Source organism: Pelmatolapia mariae, linkage group LG1, assembly GCF_036321145.2.
Source record: "Pelmatolapia mariae isolate MD_Pm_ZW linkage group LG1, Pm_UMD_F_2, whole genome shotgun sequence".
Taxonomy (NCBI): domain Eukaryota; kingdom Metazoa; phylum Chordata; class Actinopteri; order Cichliformes; family Cichlidae; genus Pelmatolapia; species Pelmatolapia mariae.
In genome coordinates, this window is record NC_086227.1 from 28,174,750 (window position 1) to 28,191,530 (window position 16,781).

The 16,781-nt window shown below is 38.7% G+C and overlaps 1 protein-coding gene across 2 annotated transcripts in view; it reads left to right on the top strand.

The window, feature by feature from the left end:
• The window catches only part of LOC134630494 (MAM domain-containing glycosylphosphatidylinositol anchor protein 1), a 183,874-nt gene that overhangs the window by 41,457 nt on the left and 125,636 nt on the right, over window positions 1–16,781 (top strand). For both annotated transcript variants that reach the window (XM_063477818.1, XM_063477826.1), the window contains exon 3: window positions 15,773–15,912. In XM_063477818.1, the coding sequence (XP_063333888.1) occupies window positions 15,773–15,912 (140 nt within the window). The remainder of the gene's footprint in view (window positions 1–15,772; window positions 15,913–16,781) is intronic.

Consider the following 16,781-nt stretch of genomic DNA (forward strand, 5'->3'; position numbering starts at 1 on the left):
TTTTTTAAATTGTATTTTGTATACATATATATATATTTTTTTACTAATTTTTATTTTATTGATGTATCATTTCAAACAATTAGCTCTTTAGTTTGCTTGCCTTTGTTGTCCTCCATTTCCCCCATCCCCATTAGTTTCTACTTCTCCACCAGAAATTAGCATACTTTCATTCATTTGACCCTCATTTGTTTAAAAAAGTGCCCAGGGACTCAAAAAACCGACTCTAGTGAGTGAAATTGGTGGATGAAATTCAGCTAAACCATTTGCATTGTTTAATAAAAATATAAACATTTGGCACAAGAATACTAATAACAAGTAGCTGGAGGGAGTGACAGAATAGTGCCGCAGTTGATCGCAAGACTAGACACACTTCACCAATAAAGGATGTATTGATTAAATATAGTATCTACGTGCATTTATGACCCAACAGATAAAAGTTTACTGCACATAGAAAAAATATTTAGGTCAAAATCATTGAAAGAAGAAATATAATCCATATTTTATCCAACGTGTCAAAACATTTGCTTAACACATTAGTTTAACAATAACTGTTTCACTAGCTGGGCCCACGTCCTCATTTTAGGTTTGACAACATTTTGGTAGGTAAAGGTGAATGCCTGGACATGAATTGAGCTGCGGTTTGGGGAAGGCCTCGAAGGGGACTGGCGACGGCTCCCGGGCCTGGCAGATCCCCGTGTACTAAATAGAAGTGAAGAAGATAAAGAATTGAAAACAAGGCGTGAGGGAGGGTGGGGCACGTAAACGAGAATGAACAGCTTGCAGAACTGGGGGAACCTATATGGATGACAACTGGAAGGAGAGTGTTTGGAGGCGTGGTCCCACTCCTGAAATTCCCATACATGTCACGCGTTGCTGTGAGGTAATCGGTCTACAAATGCAGCCTCAGGAGGATGCAGCCCATGAATTTGGACACCCCCATAATCCCCAATAAGGAGCTGCACAGTATTGTCACATAATAAAACTGAACAGTTTTCGTTACCAGTGATGGAAATAACGGCGTTACAAGTAACGGCATTACTAACGGCGTTACGTTTTTCAGTAACGAGTAATCTAACTAATTACTATTTCTATCATTACAACGCCGTTACCGTTACTAACAAGAAAATGCGGTGCGGTCGCGTTATTATTTTTCAACAAACAAACGGCTGAAGCTGTCTTCAGCTTACCGCATCTTATATCAGTTGCACGGAAGTAGCTGTAAGTAATCTGGGCGCTACAGCTTTAAGCAGCTGCGCGCGCTCCCGCGGACGGCAATCACTTTCTAGCAGACGATCACTTTTTGGCACAACACCTGCAGCTAAGAGGGCAAAACAATCGGATGAGTGCTGTTGTTTGACTGAGGAAGAATAAAGTAGTCGTGGTAAGCCAATGACCACTTCAAGATGCCAAAGCAACAAGGTGATATATACCAGTTTTTAAATTGTGTTGATAGGCCACGTAAAACCAGAGTCATGATAAACAATATATATGCGTGTTTTTTCCTGAATAGTTTCATCACATTTACTGTCTGAGGACAGCGCTAGCAAGCACTCTCTGCTTATTAAAATTGACAATTTGTATTTGCATTTAAAGTCATGAAATATGATTCATTAATGTTTGTGGTAGTTACAGTAAAAAATATAACTTTTTCTACTCGGATTTTATGTTTTTCTGTCTGATTTTAGATCAATTGTGTTAATACAGTATATCAAAATGAAAACATAACTGTAAATTCAGACACGTGAGGTTGTGCTGAAAAGAATGATACCAAACAAGGCAAAGTAAATAGTTTTTAAAGGTGAAATGTAGAGGTAAAATCAAAAGTAGTTAAAAATGGCCAATTATAACCTGGACCCCAGAGGTTTAAACATTTTTTTAAAGTAACGCAATAGTTACTTTTCAAGTAATTAATTACTTTTAGAATCTTGTAACTCAGTTACTAACTCAGTTACTTTTTTGAATGGATAATTAATTACTTTTTCAAAGTAACTTGCCCAACACTGTTCGTTACCTGGGTTGTTGTAACTTGTGTCGAGCACTTTAAGCTCTGCTTTTCCACCATATAATTACTGTTAGAGTCAAATTGCTAAATGTTGTCATTGTGTTTCTTAAATTTGTAAGTCGTAGTTCAAACAGTAGGATCAAAGACATTCCTTTGTCTCTGACCACCTCTCCAGCCAATTTGGTGCTGGGGGAGGCTGACGTGGTTTTATTAGGCACATTCTATCTGAAAGATCTGTTTCTTGTGTTGTAAGCTTCCTGCCTTGTCTTTTGTAGCCAAGGGGGGTTTTACGGTGGGAGGTGCTTGTGTTGTGTTGTGTATTGTAACAGTTTGTCAATAAAAAGGCTGCGAGGAGAGCTGCTATTTGAAGGACTTGGTTTGGAGACAGGTGAGGAGCGTTTAGCTCCACAGCCTGGTTCTGACCAAGCTTTCCCTCGTTAGCGAGTAAAAGACCGGTTGAAGATGTTCTGTCTTGTTTTCGTTCTTCGTGAGGAATAAGTCTCTTAACTAGCGGGGTCTGTGGAAATGCAGACTCAAAAATTACATCTGTACTTTCCATTACTGTTAATAGTTTTACATCTTCACTGCATATGACTCTGAATGCTGTGGCTCCTCTTAGAAAGAAAGCTACAAATCAGAAGTACTTGACTCCTTGTATAACTCTCAAATGCGCACCTAAAAGCAGATAACTTGTGTGCTGGAGAGGAAATAATCGCTAATTTAGAAAATCTTCAATTAGCGTGAAAAATAGTTTGTTGCTCGATAAAACAGCCCTCTGTAAAACTAGAACATCTTACTATTCATCACTGATTGAAGAAAATAAGGAAAACCCTAGGTTTCTCTTCAGTACTGTAGCCAGCCTGACAAAAAGTCAGAGCACTGTTGAGCCAAGCATTCATTTAACCTTATCCAGTAATGACTTCATGAATTTCTTCACAAATAAAATTTGAACCATTAGCGCTTATAGGGCACTGCAAAATTTTGTAGTGTTGCCTCCCTAGCAGTGTTCTTGGTGACTATGGTTCCAGCTCGCTTAAGGGCTGATCCACCACCATTCTAATAATCATCCTCATCCAATGAGGCAGCTTCTTGCATGGGAAACCAGACCTAGGCTGGTCATTTTATATGTTATTCATTTCTGAATGATTGCACAGTTGTCACTTTCTCACCAAGCTTGTTGCCGATGTTGCAGGTCTGCTATCTTGTGGCTAACGTCCTGGGACAGCTGTTTGGTCTTACCCATGGTGGTCGAGGGGCTTGAATGGAAGAGATTCATTCCATGGACAGTTGTGCTTTATACACATAACGAGTTGAGATCAGGCATATTTGTAATAGATTGACTGATTGTTTGATTGTAATGCACACAGAGATGATCTGTGGGAGCTGGAGTTCTGATTGTGGGGATTAAATGCTTATTTCACACAGTAGTGTGCAAATTAATTTTTAACTTTTATGTAATGTGTTTTTATGGATTTTTGGTTGACATTCTGTCTTTCTTCATTAAAATGAAACTATAGAAATTATAGACTGTTCATGTCTTTGATAGTGAGCAATCTTACATGTTCCGCAGAGGATCAAATAATTAAATATTTCCCCCGCTATAGAAGCAAAAAATTAGCATTTCTTTAGTTGTTTTTTTTCTCAAAATATTATTTTCATAGTAAAAGAAATTAATAATCTTCATAATTTACCTGAAACTGCAGTAAGTTACAGGATCTTATGTAATTGAACAACTGAAAAGAGCTGTTGCACACCCACGTTTACCTGACACCTTACTAAAGTAGGTGCAGCAGATTTATATAACAAAATAAATGTCAGTTACTTGCATCATTTTCCAGTATCTCTATAAATTGAGTAGACATGAGGGTATTGACCCCTTTCTCTTTGGGTGGAGGGTGATTTGGTGGTCAGGGTTTTTTTTGGTGTTACACCCCTGCCTTTCTTTGTGTCTTCACTCACAGTGACGACCTTCCACACAAAATAGGATGTTAGCATGTTAATGCTGTGACCTTGTTGTGCATGCTTGAAATGAACCAGCTTGTAAATGGACATACAAGAGACTGACTAGAAAGTCACCATGACCAGAATGCTGGAAATTAGCCAGTTCTAATCCCTGGCCAGTCATTCGATGGATCCCTATCACATTTTTTTTAAGTTGATAAAAAAAAAAAACTTTGTCTTTTCATCCGCAGCTCTCTTTTTCCTTCCTTCATGTCTCTTGTACATGAAAAAATTATGTCTCTCTTTACTGCTGCTGAATCCAGCCTTTATCATGAGTCAATGCTTCATTAAATCCTAATGGCAGCTCAAAAAGGCCTGCGTTAAATGAAGTGTGACAGATTAATGAAGTATTATTTATCAATGAGTAAAACAGCACCAGCGAGACTAATATCAATATCTAAAGTCTAGCTGTTTTGACAAGCAGGGAGTTAGACTCTAGATGTAAGATAATTGCTGCCCTTCTTGCTTTTTCTCCCTGTCTTTCACTCGCTGCGGTGTCATCATTTAGTCTGTATCTCTACCTGCTCTTAATGCTTTCTCCTTTTCACCTTTTCCTAGTCTCGCTCTATACATGATTTACACATCACGGTTGTTAGGACCTTTCAATCTCTGCCTTTCTTCATCTGTGTGTCTGCATTGAAGTCTGTCTCAGCATTTCTCTGCTCTTTGTCATTCTGTCTTCCCACTTCTGTAAATTTACATTTTCCAATTTCAGTCACTTTATTGGCATGACCGTTAAAACCGATAGAAACCATAATATCTAGCTTGTTCTTGTGGTACTTCTGAGGATCCCCCACTCCTCCACCACACATACACACACACGTACACTCGTGACTTTCTCTTTACCTCCAGCTTTGACTCTGACCTTTCATTCGAGCGCTTCTTCTTCTCTCCTCTTTATCGAAATCCTTTCTTAGTGCCTCCCTCCTTCTCACCACTTCACCTGGACTGATCACTATGCACTGTTGGATGCTCTGGCGCAGTTTCCTTGGAAATATACAGACGTGTACACGGACACACACACCTACACACGCACGCACGTTTTGTCTTTTGTTCACATCAAGTGTTTTTCTTGTGCTCTTAGTCTGTGTGTAAATGTGCATATGTGTGTGTGTTTACGTATGCCATCAAAGGGAGCTGAAGAATTATGGGTGAATAGAATAAGGTCAGGTTGACTGTCAGGCAGGCAGATGACGTGAGGCACATGCCTTGTCTTCACTACTTCTGTCTTTGCTCCTAGATACAGTGCTTTTATCCTCTGCTCTCAATTTCCCTTTAATTTTATTATCTTTCACTTTCTTTTTTTCTGTTATATCTCTTCTTCATCCTGACTTTCCTGCTCCAGAAAGCTACATTGACTAACCATATGTTACACCCAAGGTGCTTTTTGTGGCATATGCTGTAACAACACAGAAAGAACCAACACACACACGCAATGAAGGCAAAACCTTTGGTGCAATTTCTAAACCTCACCAGCTGTTACTATCCTTTCTCTTGTCTTATCTTGCTCTTTTTAATGCTCTTGTTGTGGGCTATTTTCTTGTCTTAACAGATGTTGTGTTGCTTTGAAGCCCCCATAGGTTGGTGGAAATGATGATGTAGGAAGTGTGAAATGTAAATCTTAAAAAATCATTTGCACATAAAAGAGACATTACTTGAATTTTTTTTTTCATTTTGAACGTTTTTGATAATATTTTAGTTGCTACTAATGTGGACTGGTACACAACATTATACACATCACTCTGCATTTAATCAGACAGATAGCTGCAACTCCCTGAGCCTAGTTTTGCCAGTGGTTTCTTCCTGTTAAAAGAGAGTTTTTCCTTCCCACTATCGCCATGTGCTTCCTCATAGAGGATCATCTGATTGTTGGGGTTTCCTCAGTAATATTGTAGGGTCTTTAACTTACAGTATAAAGCACCTTGATGCAAATGTTTGTGTGATTTGGTGCATTTTGTGCATTTCAATGTGGATATCTGCTAAAAAGGCCCTAAAAGGGGTGCTTATAGTTTAAAGAGAGAAATCCATGTGTCTGTAAGACAGGTCTGCTGATGTGAGACATTGAGATAACATTACCCGTTCAACATCACAAGGTTTTTCACAGTTAATATTCCCAGTGACAGCATTTAAGAAGTCTCACATCATTCTTTATTAATGTCAGATCATCCAAACTTGGAGCATTATGCTTCTGATCATGGTGACTTTGCACTTAATGAATTTAAGGAATCTACACAAAGCAGTGATGTGGTCCTGTATCCCTAGCAAGATGTTTAGTGCTGTTTTTAGTAGCACTAAGCTTGACGTAGAGCAAAGTGCGTGTGTGTCTTTGTGTATACGTGCATGGATTTGCCGATTACTACTTCTGAGCAACACTTGACACTCTAATCAAGGTATCAATATATGCTGTTGTGACTTAACTGCACACACTGATGTTTTGTTGAGTTTCAAATTAAAGCTGATTGAATATTTTGTTTACTTCACTTCAGCTTAATTTGCATTAACCACTCCAACATCCAACGACGCAATTTTATTTGTCAATTTATGTGTTTAAAATAAATAAATACTTCAGTTATATTCACGCTTGCATTTTTGTGCATTTTTAAGTGTAGAGTGTTGTGTTGATTAAAAGACATGCAAGTGTATTAAGGTGAAATGCAATTTATATTACTTACCTTAAGGTGCAAATAGCATGCATTCAAATACAATGATCAGGCAGCTTTATAAATCTATAATCAATATCTAATTGATATATAATTATTAACACATGTTTTAAATTGTACTTATTAATATTACTGCTAGCTGGCATTAAATACACTGTCAATATTCTCTTTAGTATGTCAGTATCAACACAGCGAATACGAAATTCAGCCGTCTTTGTAAATGGAGCTTGCACAAAGAGAATGCCAGTGACACATTTCTCTTTTGTTTCTCTTCTCTGTCCTCCCAGCCTTTTCCATACTCTCCTCTGTCCATCTGTGCCAAAGATCTAAGCAGTGTGCATCTTTTTTTTGGAACTCTCCCTCTCTTGTTCTTTATCTTTTCATCCTGGGATAGCTCAAGTGCAGCAAATACACTGCTTTGAGGAGTACGAGTCATGTTTGACCACGTTCTACAAACCCCCAATCATTTCACAGAACTCCAGTCCTCCACCAGTGTCAATTCTGACTCCCCTCACTTCTTACATGTCATCCTATGAACTTTTTTTCTTCAAAATAACAAAGCATCATATATAAAGCAACATATATATATATGTATGTGTATATATATATATGTATACATATATATGTGTGTGTGTGTGTGTGTGCACGTGTGGCCTGCATTAAAGACACTAGAACTGTGTTTAGAATTAATCGGATTTTTATTTTTGTTTTCGTTTCTTTCTAGTTATAGCAGCTAAAAAGTGGACGAATAATATTTTTGGACCTGAGGGTGAGGTGTGTATAAAAGAGAAGAAAAGGCAAAATTCATTGACTGATGTTAATGCCCAGTTATGTGTAGAAAACCTGAATGGACAAGTTAAAGAGCTCACGAATTCTTATTTTCCCTTTCCTCTACATTTCCATGTTCTGTGCCTTTTAATAATAGATATTACACACGATGTCAAAGGGAAGAGTCACTCTTCTTGGATATAAAAACGGCAGTGTTTCCAGGAAACGGCTGTCCCCTTTCCTACCCATCTGTTTTCCATTACAGGTGCTTTTTTTCTCGTTTCTCCACCTTTTCTCCACTCCAATCTTCCCTCTGCTCTCCAGTGATCCACCTTTATTGGCTTGTGCTGTCATCTGACATTTGTTGATCGCGCAATCCCTTTGTCCTCTTGCAGTAGTTGTGGTGGAAAACACAGAGTCATTCACTGACAAACACAGGTACAAATGCATTAGGTAGCACAGCATGTATCACACACCATGAGACACTAAATCAGACACTATTTCAATGTTTTTGCTCAGTGTTTAGTGTATTTGTTTTGGCTATCATACTGGTCGTCATATACATTATAGCTTTAACATGTTTATAAAAATATAAAGATTTACTTAAAAAATAGGAGTGCTCGGATTATCATGTCAATATGCCATATTTACCCATACAGATTCATTATAACCTGCTATTACAACACCTGTGACACATAAAAACATATATAAAACAGCCAAGCGTCCACTAAAGATATAAGCTATTTGAATCGTCAGCACACAAACACACAGGCTGTACAGTGATTCAGAAAGAGAGACAGGCATACAAATATATGGAGACATGATCAGAGACATTTATTTAAGTGTTGGTAAACAAATTATTAAAGAGTTAAACAGAGTGAATGTAGAGATTAAATACGTTATATAATAAGCTTCTTTTGGAAAGAATGTCCCTTTTCCTTGTTTTTTTTTCACTTATTTCTTACTGTGTTACTAGGAAATGTATTAGGTTTCCCTTTATGCACTGATTCTTGAATGTGTGCGCCACAACATGTGTGAGAGCTCACAGATTGCAAGCATTTGTAAAGTTGCATTCTCTTTTTGTTTACATTTTACACAAATTCCTAACATTTTTTGAGAAATTGGTTTGTAGATGTCTCCAAAACAAGCATCAAAATAAAATCATAAGGCAGTTAAATAAAAAAAACAAACAAAAAAACCCTAAAACAAATAAAAGAATTTGCTAGCTCGTGTTTATTCAAGAACAGTCTAGACTTGAAAGCCTCCCACCGAATTCAGTACCAATGAAATTCACATTTGTATGTTTAAGGGAGGCTCAGTGCATCTATTTACTATTACAGAGTAAGATACAGTTAAAAGGAAAAAAATCTACTTGTTTTTTTGTGTGTGTGTTTGTGTGAGTGTGTAAGCAGGGAAACAGCCATTTATAGTTGATTGAAAGAATGAAAAGGTTAGTGAAGGTTAGTCCTTTCATTTATAACTGCCATTTAATGGTCAGGTCAAAAGTTAAATCAATGTCGCTGATGCGTTTTGATATCTAGAGCTCCAATCGAGCCAAAATGAAAAGGATGGGGTCATGACATCAACCATTTGATCTTCCTCCATCCTGTCTGCACAGAAAAATCCTGATAAAATACTGAGGCAATGTGAGTCACACAGACTTTTGGCCATAAGGCTGTTTTTTCTGTGTGTGGAAGACTGTGTGTGTGTGATTAGTGCTTCTGTGGGTCAAATGAACACTTCCCTCAATTGCAGTTAATCAATAAATTCTGTGACTTTTCTCTCAGGCCCCCACTCTCTTATCTCCTTCTGCTCGTCAACCTTTCCTTTCCTTTCCTTTCCTTTCCTTTCCTTTCCTTTCCTTATTTTCAAATCCTATGTTGTGATAGCAGAGGAAAGGCCACAGCATTGAATGGTCTCTTGTGAATGAAGTGAATTGAGTCAGGGCTCATCTGTATGCATGAGAGGCTCCCATAAAGTAACTACGCATATCAATCATGCTCGGCGTGGCTTCGTGTTCGACAGGATTCATCACCTTCCTTGGGATTCCTCTGGCAAGATACAGTATAATGTACATGAAAACACACACAGACACTTACACATGCGTGTATGCACACTCACATTTCACGAGAGCGGGCACACTCAGTCACTCTTTCGACCACAATCACACACATGCTGCTCAGCACTCTGTCAAGCTGTCAGTGCAGTTTGACACCAGCTCTCCTGTCTCATCATTAGTTTTGGTGAGATATGTCCTGTCCCCTCAACAAAAACAAACATGGCAGGCAGTGACAAATCAATTAATCAGACAGGGCATTTGCCGATAGTTATATTTCACTTACAACTAATGTGCATTGAACGTCTCAGAAAAGTTTCCAATAATGCATGGACAACACCTTCAATCGGTTTCCACCAGAACAGTTTTGATCGATGAATCATCAGACTCGGATAGTTTACTGTCAAAGCGCCAGCTCTCCATGACTGATGATCTCTTTCCGTACTAACTGAATTGATGCATCTCCTTGTGGGACATGGTTCCATTATTTGTGTGAATAACTTTTTCACTTTTTTTAATGATCCTGCTTTGTTTAGTTTAATAATTCCTGTACTTTTCTGCCGCCTTTAAGGATCACATGGTCCCTGATCTTTTTGTTTTGTTATTAGATAGGTATAATAATTTGTTGGATCAAATGACAGAGGTCATGTGTCAATGACATGTGCTATCAACAGATATCATGTCTATCATTCATGTCTGATTGTCTAGATGAATTCGCAAATGTACGTAACAGAGAGACAGTCTTGCTTCTTTATGCTATGTTGATCAGAAAACATGAACGCCTGTGTGATGGTCTTTGTTTTTTGTATGTGAACTGTATATTCAGTAAATGGACATTTTATAGGGTATATCAAACTGTAATAGTTGTCATCCAGATGTAGGATTGTGGAAAATTATAGGCAGGTACAATTACAGTCAGGTCCATAAATATTGGGACATCGACACAATTCTAACATTTTTGGCTCTATACACCACCACAATGGATTCCAAATGAAACGAACAAGACATGCTTTAACTGCAGAGTGTCAGCTTTTATTTGAGGGTATTTACATCCAAATCAGGTGAACGGTGTAGGAATTACAACAGTTTGCAAATGTGCCTCCCACTTCTTGAGGGACCAAAAGTAATGGGACAGAATAAGAACCATAAATCAAACATTCATTTTTTAATACTTGGTTGCAAATCCTTTACAGTCAATCACAGCCTGAAGTCTGGAACACATAGACATCACCAGACGCCGGGTTTCATCCCTGGTGATGCTCTGCCAGGCCTCTACTGCAACAGTCTTCAGTTCCTGCTTGTTCTTGGGGCATTTTCCCTTCAGTTTTGTCTTCAGCAAGTGAAATACATGCTCAATCGGATTCAGGTCAGGTGATTGACTTGGCCATTGCAAAACAGTCCACTTCTTTCCCTTCAAAAACTCTTTGGTTGCTTTTGCAGTATGCTTTGGGTCGTTGTCCACCTGCACTGTGAAGCGCCGTCCAATGAGTTTTGAAGCATTTGTCTGAATATGAGCAGATAATATTGCACGAAACACTTCAGAATTCATTGTGCTGCTTTTGTCAGCAGTCACATCATCAATAAATACAAGAGAACAAGTTCCACTGGCAGCCATACATGCCCGCGCCATGACACTTCCACCACAATGCTTCACTGATGAGGTGGTATGCTTAGGATCATGAGCAGTTCCTTTCCTTCTCCATACTCTTCTCTTCCCATCACTCTGGTACAAGTTGATGTTGGTCTCATCTGTCCATAGGATGTTGTTCCAGAACTGCGACGGCTTTTTCAGATGTCGTTTGGCAAACTCTAATCTGGCCTGCCTGTTTTTGGGGCTCACCAAAGGTTTACATCTTGTGGTGAACCCTCTGTATTCACACTGGTGGAGTCTTCTCTTGATTGTTGACTCTGACGCACATACACCTGCCTCCTAGAGAGTGTTCTTGATCTGGCCAATTGTTGTGAAGGGTGTTTTCTTCACCAGGGAAAGGATTCTTTGGTCATCCACCACAGTTGTGTCCCGTGGTCTTCCTAGTTTTTTGGTGTTGCTGAGCTCACCAGTGCGTTCCTTCTTTTTGGGAATGTTCTAAACAGTTGTTTTGGCCACGCCTGATGTTTTTGCAATCTCTCTGATGGGTTTGTTTTGTTTTTTTCAGCCTAATGATGGCTTGCTTCACTGGTAGTGACAGCTCTTTGGATCTCATCCTGGCAGTTGACAGCAACAGGTTCAAAAAGCAAACAGCACACTTGAAATGAACTCTGGACCTTTTATTTGTTCATTGTAATTGGGGTAATGAGGGAATAACACACACCTGGCCATGGAACAGCTGAGAAGCCAATTGTCCCATTACTTTTGGTCCCTTAAGAAGTGGGAGGCACATATACAAACTGTCATAATTCCTATACTGTTCACCTGATTTGGATGTAAATACCCTCAAATAAAAGCTGACAGTCTGCAGTTAAAGCATGTCTTGTTCGTTTCATTTGGAATCCATTGTGGTGTTGTATAGAGCCAAAAATGTTAGAATTGTGTCGATGTCCCAATATTTATGGACCTGACTGTATGTTTATCTTACATAATGATTTTCCTCATGGTTGTTGGGTTAGTTAGTTAGTTGTAGTTGGGTTTTTCTTCTTGTTAGTGTGTAACTAGAGAGGAGGTGTATCTGTAGTCATGCAGCCTGAGCCTTCTTGCTTTATTTTCATCATTTCTTAGTTTTGTTTTTGTCTGTATTGGCCTTGGAGTCTCCCTCAAGCCAACCTCTCTTCCCCTCAGTCCTTCTCTCCTCTGGCTTTCAACTGCTTTGGTCTGCAGTTTACAGTTATGATTATCAGATCCTATTTTTCCTGTTTGTTCTGTATCTTCCTAAATTTCCTTTCCGCTTAATATTATTATTATTTTTTTTAGTTTTAAATATATAGATATAGTAATTTGTCTCTTAGTCCCTGCTTTCCATTTTTAGTCTTATTCATTCAGACTCTCTGCCTACCTGTTTTCTAAATCTATGCAATGTTATTTTTCCCCACACTTGAATCCTTCTCCATTTCCTTTTATGCTTTCCTCCCTTCTGTAAGTTTCTGTTTTTTCTGTCTTCCTCCTCTTGCCTGTTTTATTTTCTTCCTTCTTCTTTTTTGCTCACCCTCTCTGCATCTCTCTCCTCCTCCTCTTTCGCAGCCTCCCTTTCTTTAGTCGATCAGACAGTTGAAGCAGCCAAGCTGCCGGAGGCTAGAACAGACAGAGGAGCCGCTCTGTCCGACCTCCCTCCCTCTCCAGAGAGGCAAACTAATGCAGACACGCCAATAAGCTGTAAGGAGACAATTATTCACCATTTATATCAGCCCGACATCTTTTCAAGATAGTGCAGCACACATCTGGAACCCGGCTCTGTTACTCCACATAGTAATCTTTAGGTTTTTATCCTTTTATGGGTTACATTTTAATTGATTGATCAGGAGAGATTCACGCCGGGATGTTAAAGCTTAAAGGTTACAGGATGCTTGTTACTGGAGAAACCACTCAACTGAACAGTAATCTAACAGCGAAAATGTTAGAAAATAGCAGATAAATTAGACATGATCTCCCCTCCGATTGAAACTACTATTAGTGTGCCCTTCAGCAAGGCATTTAACCCTCAACTGCTCCACGTGATCTGGTTACTCCCCTGCATAAAGCCTGCATTTATACTGAGCGGCTCCCTTGTCTAAATGTGGTTAGGTGTATGAACTAGAGACAGCTTGGGTGCTGAAAAGACCTGCGTTTGTTAAGTCATTTAAATGAATTTCAACATAACCAAGAAAAAGGAGCACTGCATTTAAATCTGGCTTACATTTCGAACTTTTTAATATGTTTAAAAAGTGTTTTTTTGTCCTTTTAGCACAAAGTCGGGAGAAGTTTTTTTCAGTACAATAATGAAAAGACTGAAGCAGTAAATGATTGACTGCTTTTTTGATGAGCTCCTCAAGCGCAAAGTTTCGTTTACAATCACAAACACACATTCCTTTGGTGCACACAGCCAGCATGTGCTTACTGTAATACGTACACGAAATGAGTAACTGCGCTCATACCACAAATGCTCTCGTTTCCTCTTTTCTTTTCTAAAATATAAATCTTCAGAAAATAAGAACAAAATGATGATAGCCAAACAACAAGATTCACAGGATTACTTTTTGTGCTCACAGGGCACAGAGGTCTGGTCACTGACAGTACCGATGTGGTTTAGAAAGCTACAGCCAAAAGCCAATATCACAGATTTTATTAACCACGTCTTTGCAACTGGGAGTCAGTTTGACCTACAGTCTTCTCTTTCATCCCTTTTACTTCTTTTTGGGGGGGATTAAAAAAAATATCCCATAAATGAAAATATCATTCAAAAATTACAAATATAAGCAGAAAGTTACACTCGCTGTGCTGTCACACCTTAAGCTATTAGCATGAGCGGGAACATAGAGAGACAGATTTTAAACCTTCTTTTATTTTGAACTTGATTTCTGGCTGTGGATCACGCCAGCTGTTGTTATGTCTGATCGAGTTGAAGTTTAAGGTGAACAGGCCGCCCACTTTCTTCCTGTCCGTTCAATGATAACAGTCGTACAGCACAGTGAAGATTTGTTCTCCCTGTGAATCGATGCTAATCACATCATTGTGCTGCCCCGTCCCCCATGTTTCTCTCTGGGGTTTCACACTCCTCTCTGGCCTTTTCCTCCTCACCCGCTGATTCTCTCGCTCTGTCTCCATTTCTTCCCTCCCCCCTCCTGTCTTACCTCATCATAAGGGAGGTGAAGCCATCTGAGTCTATTTGCACGCGAGCCAGCCTCCACATGGGTCAGTGCTGTGTAGATATTGTCACCGCAAAGAGTTCCCATCATGCATCTCTCATCCATTATTGCTTCAGAGTATGCCACAAACTGCTTTCTACTCCATGTTTTATTGGGATGTGGGAATTTGTTGATTATTATAACTGGACAGAAAATCTTGTTTTCATTTTTTGTTATGAATTTTGGAGGGGGGGGGGGGGGGGGGGGTGTCAATAATGAACCAGCCATAGACTTTTTCAGATCAAAATCAACAACTGAAATTGGAATTAGTTATATCTTTGGTCATGGTTTGGGGCATAGACCACTTGTTCCATTTGGATCCAATTTAGACCAGAAGATCAAACATCTGGACTGAAGAAAAAAGTCTGACAATTTAATAAGCTGTTGATATTTTCTACAACAAAAATATGCAAACCCTCTTCATAAAAAGGTTTGCTTCTGTTTATTGAGATTTGCAGACTTTCATTTATACATAACTCTCTTAAAGTCTCACCATAATATTTCATTTGGGTTGAACTTGGTTAGGACTTTAACTGGGCTATTGCAACACCTTGATTCTTTTTCTCTCTCAGCTATTCCATTGGAGATTTACTGGTATGCTTGAGATCACTGACATAGTTTTGATCAAGCTTTAGCTGTTTGACAGCTGGCCTCACATCACAGCCTAGAATACTTTGGTATACAGAGGAGTTCATGGTTCAGTCTGTGATTGCAAGTCTAAATCATCACCTCCACCCCTACTGATATGCTGTTTTTTGGTTTTCACTAAATGTGGTGCTGTGCATTATGGCCAAACGTTTCCACTTTGGTCTTGTTTGTCTAAGGGAAATTTGTCCAGGAGTTTTATGGTTTGCTCAGATACAGCTTTGCAAACCTAAGTTGTGCTGTCATGTTCTTTTTAAAGAAACGAGGCTTCATCTTGGCAACCCTTCTAAACAAGCCATATGAGTCCATTTGATTTTTTCCACATGATAGTATAATGCAAACTGACACAGGTTACAACTACCAACTTTATTAAACCTATTTTGTAATGTCTAAAATGTAAACTTCCATTACCACACAACTAAATCTGTAAAAGACAAAAACATTGTTCCAGAGTGAAGATTCAACCTTTTGAACTTCTAAAGGTGACCAACGTTTCAGTTTCCCAATAAATGTCCGCATTCCCTCAGACACTGATCCACATGACACTGCTACAAGTACAGGAAAAAAATGAAAAGAAAACTCAGATCATGCAGATAAAGGAGTAATGTGATATATTTATTTATCTGAGTCATCAATACTAGCACTAGTGTTACACATACACCCACAAGACTATGACCTTTTATTCTGCTGCAGAAATGTTACTAAATATGTAATGTGGTTTTCTCTTCCTTTGTGTTTGTCTGTGTGTATATGTGTGTGCCTGCATGTCTACATGCTTGGTTGTGGTGTATGTGTGTGTGTGTGTGTCCATGCCTTCTTTCACAGCTCCTGCCAACGCCCAGATTGTGCACTCGGGCGCAGCATGTAACGTCAAAGATGATAACATGAGTGAGAGAATCTACACCATCAAAGAAGGAGACACACTAGTGCTTCAGTGTATTGTTAAAGGACATCCACGACCCCAGGTAAGCTCCAAGATCTCCCACTGGGCATTTATTAAAATGTGCATTTATACATGCAGTATATGTTCTTGGTGATCCGCTGTGACCTTCACTGAGCGAGCAGGTACGTTCCACCTCTCTTGCTCAATGATACCTTGGCAGCAATGTCTCTTGTCATTCTAAAACATAGTTTTAGCAACCATATGGGCTACTCTCATTTAGTCTGATAAATGTTTTGATGTAAACTTTTTCTGTGTTTGATATATTATCTATTAAAATGCATTTATGTAGTTTATTAAAACTGGCATTTTTAAAAAAAAATCTAATACATAAAATTCCTGTATTTTATGTATGAAATGGATAAAACTAAAGCTGATAAGACCATACTATATTTATGAAAGTAGCACCCATGTGTCCTTTGGTTAGTCAGAGTCTATCACTGATTGCAGTAGTATAATCAAAGAGCATTGATCAGCCGACTGTCATCAAGAATTTCCACATTTTCAGATCTTTCCTGTCTTGCTGGATTCTCAGTGTTCAAACTCTAGATTTTTCTGTCTTTATTTGCTATTTTCCCAAGACAAATATAAGAAAGCCTAAGGTCATGTGAAGATGATGATGTTGTTATAATGCATGAACACCTCCTCAAAGCTTGGAAAATTCAACTTTGTTTACATGTAGGGACTATTTTCACTGCAGCACTTTCAGGCAAAACATGCTGGTGACTGAAAACACTTCAGGCAACATGGACACATTTTATCATTACCATCAGTTGCCCTGTACGCGGTAGCATAAATAATATGAATCACCAGTGAGTCATTACTTATGTTTATCGTGTCATTCTTTTGTTTGTGTTTAGTCACATAATCTCTTAATTTACTCTGTTTACACTG